At 48.7% G+C, this 15,721-nt stretch overlaps 1 protein-coding gene across 1 annotated transcript in view; it reads right to left on the minus strand.

Annotated features, from left to right (window-relative positions):
* The window catches only part of GPAT4 (glycerol-3-phosphate acyltransferase 4), a 33,981-nt gene continuing 18,260 nt past the window's right edge, over positions 1-15,721 (minus strand). The window contains exons 3-13 of the mRNA XM_059155946.1: positions 11,864-11,933; positions 11,193-11,493; positions 10,322-10,396; positions 9,281-9,370; positions 9,009-9,102; positions 8,293-8,408; positions 7,425-7,480; positions 6,826-6,911; positions 3,168-3,296; positions 2,995-3,074; positions 1-1,039 (exon numbers count right to left, since the gene is read on the minus strand). Of these exons, the coding sequence (XP_059011929.1) occupies positions 931-1,039; positions 2,995-3,074; positions 3,168-3,296; positions 6,826-6,911; positions 7,425-7,480; positions 8,293-8,408; positions 9,009-9,102; positions 9,281-9,370; positions 10,322-10,396; positions 11,193-11,493; positions 11,864-11,933 (1,206 nt within the window). The 3' untranslated portion in view covers positions 1-930. The remainder of the gene's footprint in view (positions 1,040-2,994; positions 3,075-3,167; positions 3,297-6,825; positions 6,912-7,424; positions 7,481-8,292; positions 8,409-9,008; positions 9,103-9,280; positions 9,371-10,321; positions 10,397-11,192; positions 11,494-11,863; positions 11,934-15,721) is intronic.

Raw genomic sequence — 15,721 nt, forward strand, 5'->3', positions numbered from 1 at the left:
TTAATTGACCATCAGAGACAATTTTATTTACTCACAAAAACAAACTCAAAGCCCTTTGCAGCAGCTCTGAGTTCAGACCTTTCCTGCCACGTTTCATGGACCTATACTTTTAACACTGAGCAACTTGTCCTTCAAAGTAGCACTTCGATCCCCACAACAACCCTGTGAGGTAGGTATGACCACCTTCCCCTCCTGATCCAGGTAACAGATGGGGAAACTGAGGCACAAGTTAACAGAGAGCAAGTCACATGGGAGTTCAGGATTAGCACTGGCGTCTGAACACAAAATGACTCTTGGTTCCCACCACGCCCTAGTCACTGGTCCACCTTGCTTCCTGCCATCCCCTTTGGTGATCCTGTGCTTCTGCTTGTGGGGAGGAGCACAGGATTTAAAACCCCATTTTGCAAAAAGCCCCCGCAGACAACAGTTTTCCTTTCACCCAGTCTGCAGAGCTCCGAGGCTCGGGGCGGCGGTTTGGGCTGAAGCAAGTCACACTGCCTTCTCTCCTCAGAAGCGGAGGGGGGGGGGGGGGGCTTTCCTCAGCAAAGTCCCTGGCATATGGCATCTGTAACAGACTGACACCCTAACGTCCTGAACACGGGCACGTGGCCAAGGCTTCCCAACCACTCAGCCCCACACGTGCACAGGTGGAGAGCTGACTTTAATGGCATTCCTCCAATGGACTTAGTGTAAAAGAAACAAGAAGGCATCTCGTCCTGGGCAGCAACCCCCGGCAGTGCCCACTGCAGACGGTGCACCCAGGGACAGTTCTAAAGCAGCTCGAGTCCTGGGATCCAGAGCGGCCTGAAGAGCCCCGGAGTTGGAAAGGATGCAGCAGTGGGGGCAGCAGGGGCAGCGGCGGCAGCAACTCCAGCTGGCTCGCGGGTCAGGGTCTGCGAGCAGTGGCTCCCGCCAGCGCAAGGCGCGGGCTCAGGACCGGCTCCTGTCCTCGTGGTTCCCAACGATCATCTTGCTGTACAGTTTCTGCTGCTCCTCTTTGAACGTGTCTTTTACCTTCTCCCTCTTCAGACCACCATCCCTGATGAGAGAGAAGTCTGGTGTCACAGCAAAGAAGGCCTCCTCTCCACCCTTAGATCACAGCCCCTCGCTGCTCAAAACCCCAGAAGAACCCTTCAGAAACAAAAGCACTCCTTGGCTCTCTCCCTCCTGGGGTGACCTCATATACTGACCTGGCCCTCCCCAATTTTACCACTTCTGACTTAAATCTTTCACTCCTGCCCTGGGGTCAGAAGTCGGTACTCACGTTCAGGGTACTTTGTCATTGCTCAAACCTACCTACCTAGGGGTTTACAATGCTTTCTACTCAAACGTTCACTCTCACCTTACTGAAGATAAAGGAGGCATTCTGGCATCATGGAAGGTGAGCCAGCTTTAAGAACGACTAAAACTGTAATGAATCTGTAAATCTGATCTGTGAAATGAAGTCTGTAAAATTCAGACCCAGAGATTCATGCCAACAATGAACATAAGGAGAACTGTGAGTCCTTACTTCTTCTGTGCTTGAGGGATGGTGCTGGAGAGGAATCCAAGTCACGCCCATACTCCTGTACTCACGGCCCCGGCGAGACTTCCCTCTGCTATCCCCACACTGGGATTTGTTTCCTCAAAGTCCCATTCCTACCTGACACCCCGACTGCTCGCCTTCATGTTAGAATTAGCATCACCTACCTTCAGTGACTAACAGAAACCCCAGTCCCTTTTCAGGATTTCTGCTACACCTGGACTTCCCCTTTGAGGTACGATGAAGCCCGCCCCCATCGCTGGACAGACCTGACACCCAATGCTCTTACATGTGCGATACCCTTTATGATCCACAGCAAAAGGCTCTCTTTTAAAGGGAGCCCCACTTGTCTTCCTGGGGCCCTGCGGCCAGGAAGTGTGGACTGACACTCCAGTTCGAGCAGCCTGTCAGACCTGAGTTCAGAATCTGGCTCCACTGATTACTCGGCGACTCTGGAAAACAGTCACCTGACCTCTTTGAGCTCTGGTGTCTCACATGTGAAATGGGAGGGACAATCCCCATCCCGCATGGGTCTACGGCGAGGGCGGAGGGAGGCCGTCCTCTCCGGCGCCAGTGGCACGGAGCCTGGCTCACAACGAGAGCTGGAGGAACGTGAGCTTTTTTAAAAGGCCACACCTGAGAATCCCCATGTCAGTTTAAAATTTGAATCTCTACATTCTTTTCCCTAAATGCCCACTTTAGTCAAGTGCCTAACAGAGCTGACTTTTGCGCTTCAAACAAAGGGTCCCGGAGGGTGGATGATCCCCCGAGCCAGCACTGCTCCCAACTCAGCCCATTATTCGGAGTGTCACTATCTCATACTCCAGTGTGCAGGGCCCCACCTATGACCCACGGGCCAAACCTAGCCTCACACCTGCCCTGAGAACATTTTACTGGGACCCAGCCACGCTCATGTGTTTCTGTATGCTGTCCGGCTGCTGTCACTCTGCAGGGGCAGATTAAAGCAGCTGCAACAGCAGCCACACGATACACAAAGCCTAAAATATTTACCGACTCTTCACAGGGAGAGTCTGCCAACACCTGCTCTAGTAGGTTAACAAACTAAATGTAATAAATGAAACTTCCGCTTTTCTAAGGATGGCCCAGTTTTACCAAATATTCAAGATCAGAGGGACCAGTTAATGCAGCTTCCAGATCAGCATCCAGTCACCCCCACCTAAAGAGATAAGGACTGTCTGGGTGCCCTGGCAGATGGATACAAACCCCAGAAGGCACGAAGAATCAACTGCTTTAGGCCCAGCATTCTGGGCTCTGTGTCTCTAAGTGCATGGGGCACTTCTGAGCTGGAACTAGGAGAAAGCAGTCACACTGCTCATTCTCCAAGGCTGATGAGCTTAATTTTCCACACCAGGGAGAGGAGGATTCTTTGTAAAAGGAGTCAACAATTCAGCATCTACTTCAGAAATTCACATCCTGCTCGACTCTGCCAATAAAACCTGGCTCTGACTCACCACAGCAGGTCCACAAGCCCCCCCTGCCTGGCAATGGCGGATTTCACCCTATTGGCAAACTGGACGGCATCTTCATCTGTCTGTAAGAAAGCATAAATGAGACTACTCAACACAGGCTGGCGTCACACAGAAGGAAGCGAAGACCTGTGCATGGCGTCAGGGTGAGGACCTACCTCTCTGGTCATGGGAGGCAGGTACCAAACGCTGCAGACAATGGCCCAGCTGGTCATCATTCTCAGCAGGTATGTTACCATCCCGTATTTGCTGCTGTTCCAGAAGGCGTCACCAAATTGAGGGTCATACTGAAAAGCAGTGGAAAACTGGATGGTAAGAAGTCCGCAATTCTAACAAAACATGGGTGTCGACAGCAACTTGCGTGACTGCTCACCTGGGGCAGCATCAGTTCCAAAAAGCAGCTCCCAGACCCCCTCCATGAACACCTCTGAAGCCATTCTATGCTCGCGCAGTTCTGAACTCTAGCAACATGAGCCCCCCAAATGAACTCAAGATTTTGCTCCAGGTCACGAGGGAGGACTCCCCTACCTGCTTTTCTCAAAGAAGTGAGCCCCCTCTTTGACCCATTTCATGTCTTCCTCACTCACAGATTTAATTTTTTTTTTTTTTAAGATTTTATTTATTTGACAGAGATCAAAAGTAGGCAGAGAGGCAGGCAGAGAGAGACGGGGAAGCAGGCTCCCCGCTGAGCAGAGAGCCTGATACGGGGCTCAATCCAAGGACCCTGAGATCATGACCTGAGCAGAAGGCAGAGGCTTTAACCCACTGAGCGACCCAGGTGCCCACAGATGTAATTCTTAAAACATGTTCAAGCATATCCCAAACCAAAGAGAACAGGGTAAGATACTCTCATACCTCCATTCCCCAGATTTAACCTTTAGAACATTCCACCACAAGGCTTTGCCTATCGCCAACACTGCGTCGCTCACTCATCCCTGCTGCTACATGTACCTCACCCAAAGGCACCAACTTGTTAGTATTTCTGGTGCCCCTGACCAAGGAGAAAACGACAAAACTTCTGAGAGGCTTCTGTGACGACACCACTAACAAAGCTGACCGTGCGAGCAGGAGGCTCTGCTCTGACCGTGTCGCTGGCATTCCTCCTTGGCAAACGCGCGCACAACAGCTCCCGAGGTCTCCGCCACGCAGGTGCCGCGCTTCCCGCCAAGCAGCAGACCCACCACACTGTCCTTTGCCAGTGACTCTAATGGAAGCAGAGGCTGTACGTCAGTGGCATTCTGTGGGAAATGTGGCTGAAGCTGTGACCTGCAGTGTCACCCAACAGAAGAGAAGCTGAAGCAGCCGGTAAGCAAGGCGGGGGGAAAGGTGCTGGAGGAAGTTATGCAAGAAGCAACAAAAAGAACAGAGTCCTGGAGGAGAACACCTGGACGGAGTGTCCTGCAACCGCCTGCAAACGTCCGAAGTGCCACCACAGACATGACCTCAGGCTGTGACTGTAACGCAAAGAGAAGGACCAGAGTGTGGAAATGGGAAGAGACGATGAGTGAGTGACGCAGTGTTGGCGATAGGCAGAGTGATGGCGCAGGAGCAGGCTGCCGCTGGCGTCAGAAACGCTCACAGGCTTGGTGAGCCTCTCAGGCTGCTCCTCTCCCTGTGGAGCAGCCTGAGAGGAACCCCGGCGGGGATGCTGCAGGAGCCCCACGTGAGGGGTCGGGGCTGGGCGCGAACCGCAGGCCTTGCAGGCTCCTCAAGCCTAGATTTTATGATTCTCGAATAGAGACGTGGAACTGACTACGCAGGAACGAAGACATTTAGACTGAATTACGGACTAAATGAAGAAATTTAGATTCAACTATTACATTATAATAGCAAAGGGAAATTGGGGAGAAGAATGAGTTTTAAATAGAAACTAATGCCCATGTTTTGAAGAGGTGTTATCTCTGATAAAGCACTGTATGAATAAACTAGCTGACATCGTACGTGAGAGCCCTTCGTTTAGAGCGGAATTTCTGTTCCACGCTGAGAGAAAAATGAGGCAACTCAAAATCATGATAAGTTTCTCAAAATCAAATAATGGCTTAATTTCGGTGGAAATATAACAGCCTTGAAACTGCTAAGGTTATCTAATTTTGGTTACCAATGAAGGCTTCATAAAAACTAGCAAAGTTGTTGTAGAGAAGTTCTTAATCCTGAATGGGTTTTAATAAATCTGGACAGAATGAAATTACATGTAAAACTGACGGGACTTTTTGTCTGGAGAGGAGCCATAACTGTCCTAAGAGTCCATGTCTCAAAACTGTTTAAGACCCACTGCTCCACAGCAGGGCTCCCCAAGTGTTGTTCCCACCAGCCCATCTGTAGCACCCAGGAACGGGTCAGACACGCAAGTTGGGAAAGAGCCAGTAGTCTGTGTTTTCCTAGTCCCGCCAGGTGACACTGATACAGCTACAAAGAACTGATGTTCTGGAGTGAACACTGAGAAAGGGCTCTTCTCGTAATGTTTTTAATGCACATGGATAGGGAGCACTGGACACTGAATGCAAGATGGGATGCAGGTGACACGGACAGCAGTCCCCAGGCTCCCCTCCTCCAGCAGACACTGCTACCAGACTGCTTGCTTTCTTGCTGTTCTGGTAGACAGCACCCTCGACAGGTGGCTTGGGGAGTGCGATCCCATGGATCAGTCAGTTCTCCAGCCACTATGCATCTGGCACTCCTGTCCCAGCACTCTGCCTCCCTGGTAGAGGGGAGCGCGGGTGGGAAGCACTGGCTTTCCCAAGAGAAACACCCTGCCTCCCTTGCACTGTGCTAAGTGACGCTGATTCTTTCAACAGAAAGCTCTGCACATGGCACGCAGACCCCGTGAGAGGATGGACACTAAATGCTAAGTATAACGAGCACACACATCCTTGCTGTTCTACCTAGCTGCGATCTCAGCTTAAGCACTAAACACACCCACAACAGCCTGTGCTGTGTAGACATAACAACGTGAGTAATAACATTCTTTTAGAAACAGCATGATGGGGGCGCCTGGGTGGCTCAGTGAGTTAAGCCTCTGCCTTCGGCTCAGGTCATGATCCCGGGGTCCTGGGATCGAGCCCCGCATCGGGCTGTCTGCTCAGCAGGGAGCCTGCTTCCTCCTCTCTCTCTGCCTGCCTCTCTGCCTGCTTGTGATCTCTCTCTGTCAAATAAATAAATAAAATCTTAAAAAAAAAAAAAAAAAAGAAACAGCATGATGTCTGCCTTTGTAAAACCAGATGGATGTAAAGGCGGAGAGAGGAAGAAAAGAGGAAAATGACTGACCCAATCCCATCTTCCTAGTAAGTTTGAAGTACAAGCTCCGAAAAGTGGGGGACAGCCTAGACAAGCTCTTAATGTATTTCATCTTTATCAGTGGCTCCTGGTATTTACAGTGATACCAAAGCCCAAAGCTGTGCGGCTGCTTCTTCTTTCAGTATTAGGACATATCCACAGCCACACGTGCTCACCTCTCCACCAAACGTACACATCCAGCAGGGCCACACCCCTGCTCCCCGCAGCACGCCCCTCTGTAGCGGAGTACCTTACAGAGGCTTACAGAGAGGTCGTAAGTGGGGGACAACATGCGAGCTTGTGATCTGGTTGACGGTCCTCATTTGGACACTCCTGTCCCTTCTAGCCCAGCGGATTCTGAACCATGAACATGTCCCTTCTCTTCCTCTGGAACACTCTACCCACACTATCCTGGCCCAAGCCGCCCCACGGGAGGATCAACCTGCTGACTGCTGACGCCACCTTCTTCCTCCCCTTTCTCTTGCCGCGCCCCATCCACAGCAGATGCGACAATGACCCCATGCGCCCTCAGAGGTCTCGTACCTTGATAGCAACAGGGTAAACTGTGGCTCCAATTTCAAAACTTCCCTTTTTGAACATCATCACTGATGTATTATTGATGCAGGTTCCTAAAACACAGAAGAGAGTAAAATGTGATTTCTTTTGGTCCTTCACCTCAGAGATTAGGAGTAAGAACTAAATATAGTAAGAAAAAGTCTTCAAATAGGATAATCTCCCTAGCTTAGGAATGAACACTTAACAGGGATAAGCAAAACACTATACTGTTTCTCATTCTGCTATTACAAGATCACTTTCCCCAATTAACACACCCAGCCTCAATAAAAGGCCAGAGCCACTGAGCAGACTTGGGAGGTCTCAGGAAGAATCTAGAAGAAGTTGAGACCCCACTGACATATTACAGAAGGGATTCCTGTTCTGGGAAGGTCGCACTTTGGCACTCCCAGTCCAAATGCTGCACTTCCCAGAGTTTTTAAGCCCCACCTGAACATCCGTCAGTGAAAACAGATAACCCCAGCCAGGGTTGAGGGACTTCGTTCTGAGGCAACAGCAGAGTCACCATCCTGCATGGCCTCCCCACCCTCCCACAAAGAAACCCTCTGCAGGGCCCCACCCCTTCTTACCCTCTGGGAAGATGAGGATGGGTAGCTTGCTTTTATCCTGCACATGCTCAGTCAGTCTTTGGAAGTGAAAAAGAACACAGAAGCTCAGACAGCTTTACATCCATCATCACCAAAATGTACTTATAAATATGCTACATGGATGTCACACAAACCACAAATGTGATGATCTTTGACAAACCCCAGTCTGAATCTCATAAAGACAAAACATATAAAGACAGGGAAAACCAGATGAGTGCAGTTTAACTCACACAGCTGTTCAGTGAAGTATTAAGGTCTATGTAGAGGACACTGCTCAGACCTGGGACAACCTAAAGGACGTGCCTGCGACAGGGCCTTGCTAACAGCACCCTCAAGAAGCACTTGTCACTGGACTTCTGGACAGCCACGTTGGATTGAATGTGCAGTCCACCTGGCTTAAGACTGTTCCTGAGCGAAGCGGTAAAGGGAATCTGGGGCAGGCTCGTCTGTCCCTGAAGAAGATGGTCCCAACTGAGCCTTCATTCCTCTCAGTTTCCGCAAAGCTCTTACCATTATGTACATCAACTCTATCTTTTCCTGCTGCCTTAAGTTTGTTTTTATTTGTGATAATGAATTAATCCCGAGATTTCAAATAGCATTAAAAGTTCACATGTGGTTCATTACAATGAGTAATAAATAAAAAAGGTTAAGAGAGATTACAAACTTGACAAATAATACCAAGACTTCGATACTTCTTCTATTCCATATTTTAGGGAAAAAACGTTTTATTATGAAAGCAGTGAGGACTCAGTGTAGAAGACACTACGATTCTACCGTGGAGGGATAACAACCCCTAAAGCGCATACATCCTAACTGATCACAGAGAGCAACAGGCATTTTGTGGATTTACCTCTTAGCCACCAGGTGGCGATCTTTCACTTCAGAGCGTTCAAACCAGACGTGCGGGCAGGCCTTCACCATGGCTCTCTGGATCACACCCATGAGTCCCCCGTGCACTTGACCCACCTAATCTCACACAGAGGAATAACCGGGAGTGAAGCCACTCTCACACGCAATCCCCACTATGTGGAGACAGCCCCAGATCCCAAAAGGAAAGTATCCCAACCTCTCACCCTCTAACATTTTACTGAAAACATTAATTTTCTCACTATTAAGAAACCATTATTAGACTCTGAATCTTTAATTTTGCCTTTTATTTAGTGATATCAAAGATACATCATTAAAAACATAGCTGAAAACCCGAAAAAAAAAAAATAATGAAGCTGAGTAATACCTCGTGTAAAAAAGTGCTTTTCCTGGGCAGATTCTCTAATGCCCTTGAACCCAGTCCTTTCAAATCCCCCTTCCCTGTCCGTCACCCCGTTCCATGGTCTGCCTCAACACCCAAAGGCTAACCTCCAACCGCGCTCTTCGTTATCAACCTACTCAGAAGACCTCCTATCAAAGTCCCATGGAGTTCTCAAAGCAACAGAAAGAGGCAACAGTCTTACATGTTCCCATGTTTATTTTCTTCAGGAAGAGCTCTCTGAAGGGTCCAGAAACATCCCAGCCCTGAGCATGCTTAAGGTCTTACTTGCCCAGGAAAGCAACAGAGAAAGGTCTTACCATGGCGTAATAGCCATCGCTGGCCAAAATGATGACATCAATTGGAGAGGTGTGATTGGCCACGCAGATGCCACCGTTTCTGGGCCTGTTTTCTCTGTGTTTAGAAAGAATGCAAAAGCAATAAAACCCATGTGAAACAACTGATCTGGAACTCAGCCCTTACTTCACACACCTCATGGGCTCCGGGAACTCAGAAGAGCCCTCACTGGTGAGGTGCAGGTGAGCCGTGGTTGGCCAGTGCCAGTTCCCCATGTCACACAAAGTGCCCTCACCTGTCGTGGTAGGTAATGATGGCTGTCAGGGCTCGCACGCAGATCCGGTAACACATTAAGTGAACGTGTTTACTCAGGAACTCCTTAAACCTGGTACGACAGGACACAGATTTTTTTACTTTACACACAGGAAGTCGGGAGAAGTTACAGACTGGAACAATGCAACCATCCCTGCCTACAGCCCTTTAGGACTGCAGGCTATTTTTAAAAACATTAGTGCATATGGTAAAACTCTACAGTGCACGAGTGTCTTTATGCCTACATATGAGGAAACAGAGAAATGACAAGAATTGCTTCAATTTACCGAAGTGACTCGGTTTAGAATTTATACAGCCCTCAAATTTCCAGCAAAGATAAGCCTCCTTGATTATTTTACTTCCAGTCAATGCCTAAAGGCAGAGCAAAGGACAGAGTCTCTAACCTCACCAGCCCGGGGAAGAGAGCTGGCCCTAGAACTTCTAGAAGGAACAAATTTCTCTTAAAACAACAATAACAACAACACAAGGGGCATCTAGGTGGTTCAGTGGGTTAAGCCTCTGCCTTTGGCCCAGGTCATGATCTCGGGTCCTGGAATCAAGCCCTGCATGGGGTTCTCTGCTCGGCAGGGAGCCTGCTTCCCCCACTTCTCTGCCTGCCTCTCTGCCTAGTTGTGATCTCTGTCAAATAAATAAATAAAATCTTAAAAAACACACACACACAAAAAAAGCCCTACCTATATTTCTTTTCCTTTTACCAATTTATCAACACAGTAGAATGCTCAGAACTAAATGACATGCCGTTAAATCTGTTGACCCTCGACTCCACAGTTGGGAGGTTCCTCCCTTGTCTTAGAGGAATAAGAGTATGAGTGTTAGAGGGTAAAGAGCAAAGTCACAGATCAAGACTGGTGAAAAATAACAATGCTGACGCCACTGTTATCACTGGGTTATCTTATCTACCTAAGATGCTGCAGGTCTGCCTATGCCCAGAGGAGTAGTGTGGGGGGAGCCACAACTGCGGAGCTAAGTGCCCTCCAGAAATGGACTCTCGCAAACAACTCACCTCCCATTTGGCAGGTATCCCACCACGGTGGTGCCTACCACCAGAAGGCTAATCCCAGTAAAAGCAAGAGCTATCCTGTAAGAAGAAGACATGTGAAAACACAGCAAACAAACCCTTGCACTACAGATAGACTGGAACGTGTGACAATGAAAGTCGACATCACGAAAACCACCCCCAAAACCATCAGATCACCTAGGATCCAGGTAAGAGTTTCATCTAGAAATGAGAGGCCCAGCATACCCAGATATCATTTTAACTCCAAACTGACAGTAGGCTATGGATTTGGCTCTCAGCGGACGCTATCTCCCCCAACATCAGGCAGCCAGAAGGATGGAAAAGCCTGCTGTTGGCTGCTCTGCCCCCAGGCACCTGCTGTCCTGCTGTCTTACCCTTCCCTTTGGCTCCACACCCTGGCGAAAGCAGAGCTTCTCTGTGGAGCAACAGTAAGTAGAGCCTGAAGGTACCGGCAGCCAGCAAGGTGTACTCAGAATAGCACATGGTACAGAAATCCTGAGAGTTCAATATTGCCTCTGTATTAGAGAGGCAAGCTTGCAGGAAAGACCTGGTCATGTCCAGGGAGGAATGGCCAGAAAGTACTCCACATTCTCTGTCCCTGTGTTTAGGCCAACTAGACGAGCATTTTAGGAAACCCCACGATTTCTGTCTGATTTGCAGAGAATCCAAGATCACCCCCAGTGGACCCTTCCAAGAGTCGGATGGTCTCCCTCCCAAGAGACTGCCAGCGGCAGAATCAAACTCTGCTCCTTTCGGAAGGGGGAAAGCAAAGCAGAGTGACACAGGGAGGTCAGCCACACCTCGGGCTTAGGCAGCCGCCGCTCAAGCCTTTTGTCCCCGTCAGGCCTGCGCTCACCTGAGTGGCAGAAGGAAGCAATAGCGAATCAGCACTCCTAAGCCCCACAAGACAGTGAGCCGAAGGCTGATGTACTGGAAGTTATAGTTGGTCCTGCTCAGCAGGTTCCAGGACTCCAACTCCTCTGCTGAGAACCTCTTTGTCACCTCATCATCCATGATGGTCTCCATTCCCTTCCGGCAAAAGTAGAAAATGTCGGAGAGCTCAAACTCTGGAGTGTTATCCAGAGCCTTACTACTACCACTTCGACGGATTTCTTTGATCTCTTCTTCTAGCGAAGTGGGATCTTTTGCAATGATTCCTGTAACAGAGAACACCCGTGTCAAGCAACATGCTGGGAGGAAGCATGTTAAAAATATTCAGAGTCCAGTGGCACCTGGTGGCTCTGTGAGTCAAGCAGCCAACTCTTTAGTTTCAGCTCAGGTTACGATTTCAGGATCCCTCGTCAGTCTCTGTGCTCATCATGGAGTCTGCTTCTCCCTCTCCCTCTGGTCCTCCCCCTGCTCACACTCTGTCTCTCAAGTAAATAAATAAATAAATGAATAAAAGTCTCTAAAATATACAGAGTCCATATACTCCCTTTGATAGAGTGAAGAGTATGTGTGGAATTAAAAGCACTTAGGAACATAGGTCAAAGGGATTGTGAGATAAGGAGAAAGAGCCAGCCCTACCATTGGTATAGGGCTTGTAAAGCTGGTGGTTCTTCTCCTTGGCGCCTCTCTCCATCCTCAAGGTGGCCCACTGTAGGGAGAAATGACAACACAGAGAATGAGATCCTTCTTCATACAGCAACGCACTCCATATCCATTCTGGGAAAGCCTCAATCCTAGTCACCTGAGATCAGACTGTAGCTGAGAAAGCACCCACTCTAAAAGGAAAGTCAAAGCTTCAGCTTCTAGAGCCATCTCCCTCCTTGATGACAAGCAACAGAAGATGAGACACCTAGAGTAGAGGCCTGGAGACTCCAGAAGCTTGGGTAAATTTCTCAGGCCTAGGTTCTCTCCGCCTACATCTGTCTTCAGGGCACCTAAGGAGTCCACAAGCTGGCAGCACACAGACCTCGTGTTTCTCTCACTGCTACACAGCAGCTATTCTCAAACAGCAGAACCAAGCATCCTTTAAGCAACCGCCCACCACCTGACGCTCCCCAATTATTCCAGAAGCAACAATTTAAATAATATATATGTCTAGACTGTCCATCCAGCTCTGAGCGGCCTTGTAATAGAACGACCCCCCCCCCCCAACCTGATACAGAAGGGCTTAGTGTTAAACAAAAATACACAAAAACACCATTTGGAGATTTAAAAAAAAAAATCTAATTGGACACTAATGCTAAGTCCCTTAAGCAACTCATCCCAACTCATCTTTTCTATCTATAAAATAGGACTGATAGTATGTCAACCTCCTGCTTCATGGGGTCGCTTAAGATCAAATGAGACCATATATGTGACAGAACTTGGGAAACTGCAAAATGCCCTAACTGTCCTCACTGTGACTGAAATAATGATGGCCTCTACAAGACATCTAGAAAAGAAGCCTCCCTTCCTTACCATATGTCTACCTGTAGGAAGCGAGCCAGGGTCTCACCCACTACCCCTAAGTTCAGGTGAAAACGCGCTCGTTTATCCCTAACTGAAGTATGTTATCACAGTATAGAGAGTGAAGTCCATGGCAAGTCGAAGAAACAGAACAGATATTTTAAAAGGCATCTTTTCAAACTTGTTTCCACAGTTATGCAAGGTGAGAGAGAACCCTGTCATCCCGTGACGCAGCAAAACCCACAGAGCCCGAAGCATTTGGTATATACTCTGCTGGCAGAGCCTCAAGTACCAGCAGACGGCTCTGGGTGGTCTGGCAGAGCCAAAAGCAGGATGTGAGTTTTTCATCAGTGATCTGACCTCATCTGGAAATTTCTTCAGACACCACTGTCTAGAAAAAACACAGCTTAGAGTCACTCGCTCAGAAGGGGTCTAAGGCAAGAAAACCCACAGCCCATTTTCTATACTTCGGATATTTAGCGCTGATGTTTTCTGGCTCTACGCATGGATGATCTCTTCTAGAAGAAAATGTAAACAAAACTCCTACAATGGAGGAAGGGAGACTCCACCTGGGAATTCCATCTAGGGAAGAGGTGAACTGGTGACCAGGGAGACAAGAGGATCTAGCAAGGCTGCATACAGACACAGGCCTCTCAGCTGGAGTTTGCGGGATTCCATTCTGGCCAAGTCTGCAACCACAGTCAGAACCAGAAAAACCTGGTTCCATACTGACAATTTTGAAACTCAGAGGAGGGTGCCATATATGACGTCCAGCCTCTGAGCACTAGAATTGAAGTCTGTGAGGACTGCTTCACTCTGCAAAACTCAAGATGGCTGTGGTGTTTGAACTGGAAAGGTACAGGTTAAATGAGCCCCTCCATCTCCTAGCTCTATCACAGAGCTGTCATCAACATCGCCTTACCCTCCCTTTTCCACACTTCAGGGATGTTACAAAATGCTTCTGTGTTTAGGAGAGAAGTGCCCAGTCACAAGGCTGGAGGGACCTGGCTGTTAGCTGGGAAGAGCCTGTTCAGGAGGAGAGGCTGATGGGTGAACCGGCAAGCCACGGCCCGATGCAGAAGACCGAAGAAAAGGGGGCCGCCCATGAGCAGCGTCTGGTTAACTCCACAGCCGGCTTCCCTGAGTGGTCACTTGCAGAGCTAGAGCGTTCAGACATGCAGAACAATACGGAGAAGCCTAGGTTCAGAGCTCATTCCCATAAACCTCCTCTCCTCCCCCTGACGTGAGATGCCATTTACCGAGCTACTGAGCATCAGATTACTACATTACTCCAGTCGCAGCCTCTCCCAGACAGAGAAGAGACCATTTAAGGGCATTAACACTGCTGCACTCTTAGGTAACATCAAAGCCAAGGCAGACCTTGGCAGGTGAAAGGTAGGCCCAGCTCCCAGAAAGGCAGAGGGTGCAATGGTGTACTTTTGCTAGTTATCCATTCTATTGAACACTACAATTTAGGAATTAACCAGAAGTCACAGACTTCGCAACCTAATCTCAGCAGAATCCACCTCCTTTTCAGTCAGCCCCGCCACGCTGTCCCATGAACTAACCATACACATCCCAAAGAACAAGACCCTTAGAAAATTCAGGCTCCCATCATCCAGCACGTCTAGTCCCCTGCAAACACCACCTCTTTTAGCAACTCTCTCTTCTCTCCCTGCTTCAGCTGTAACCTCTAAGTAGCAACTAGCAAATGTGCAAATCTTAACTTCACTGAAGTGCCAACCCCACATTCCCGATCGCCTGCTGGGCATCTCCCCATGCAACTCCAACCAGCCCTCACGAGCATGCTGCAAATGAAAAACAGCATACCTCCTCCCAACCCCGATAGTGCTCCCCTCCCTCTGGCCCACCTCTTGTGGCAGTGGGATCACTATCCCTCTAGTCATCCAAGCTTTCGAGTTTCCCATCTGTCACCAAGTCCTATTGATCCTGCCCTGAAAGGGCACTCTTTCCCAGCTGCCTCCTGGGTGATGGCGTCACATTCGCCCCCTAGCTTATTCTCTTGCCTGTATTAATGCCATGGCAATTCAATGGCTCTTTCCTCCCTTCAAGCCACCCAACACATGCTGCCAGTCTGATCATGTCACTTCCTTGCTCAAAGTTTCAATGGCTTTTCAATGCCTAGAGAAACATTTGCGTTATAATTGACCTCTCCCTTCTGTGTACCCAATGTTTTTGCTCCACTAAGCTATGTACAGTCTCTAAGCCTCTAATTAAGTAAGTCCCTAATTAAAGTAAGTCTCTGAAGTACAGTCTCTAAGTAAGACTGTACTTTCTTATCTGCACTTCTGGAATGGCTTTTCCTTTTTAAGATTCCAGTTCAAATGCCAACTCTGCTATGAAATGTTACCTACCCAATTCCTGTGGCGTTCGTCCTTCCCAGTGTATATGAATTAGCAACCAATTGTGAATTAGTTATATATGCGTATACTTGTCTTTCTTACAAGACTGTAAAACCTGAGGAACAGGAGCCAGAAGCAACCTGTGTTCTCACTCCAGCAATCTGATAGAGGGTCTTGCACTTAGCAGGCAGTCGCTACTTTCTACTTTAACTCCCAGGGTTTCTCTCCATCAAGGTCTCCATGTGAAAAGCGAAGAGCGGAAAGGATACAACCTACAACTACTTCCCACCACCTTCCCTGCCAGAGTCATACTCTCACCTTCTTCAGTTCATCCGCTCAGCTCATCAGGGTTATGTCAAAGTCACCCCTTTTCACTGGGGTCGGGAGGACATGCCTGATTGACAGGACTGCTTTCACTAGAAGCATATGAAGCATATGGCTTCTACTCTGCAGATGAAGCAGCACACGGGAAAGTCTAACGACTTAGGTCAAGTTTCAGAGCTCATCAAAGAGCCCTGGATTTCAAGCTAAGGGCCACTAACTCAAAAACTCATGCCCATCCCACTACACACTCCCACTGTACAGCCCTCTTCAGTTTCCTCACAACCACCACTGGCTTTCTAGGACT

This window comes from Mustela lutreola, chromosome 18 (genome assembly GCF_030435805.1).
Source record: "Mustela lutreola isolate mMusLut2 chromosome 18, mMusLut2.pri, whole genome shotgun sequence".
NCBI lineage: Eukaryota > Metazoa > Chordata > Mammalia > Carnivora > Mustelidae > Mustela > Mustela lutreola.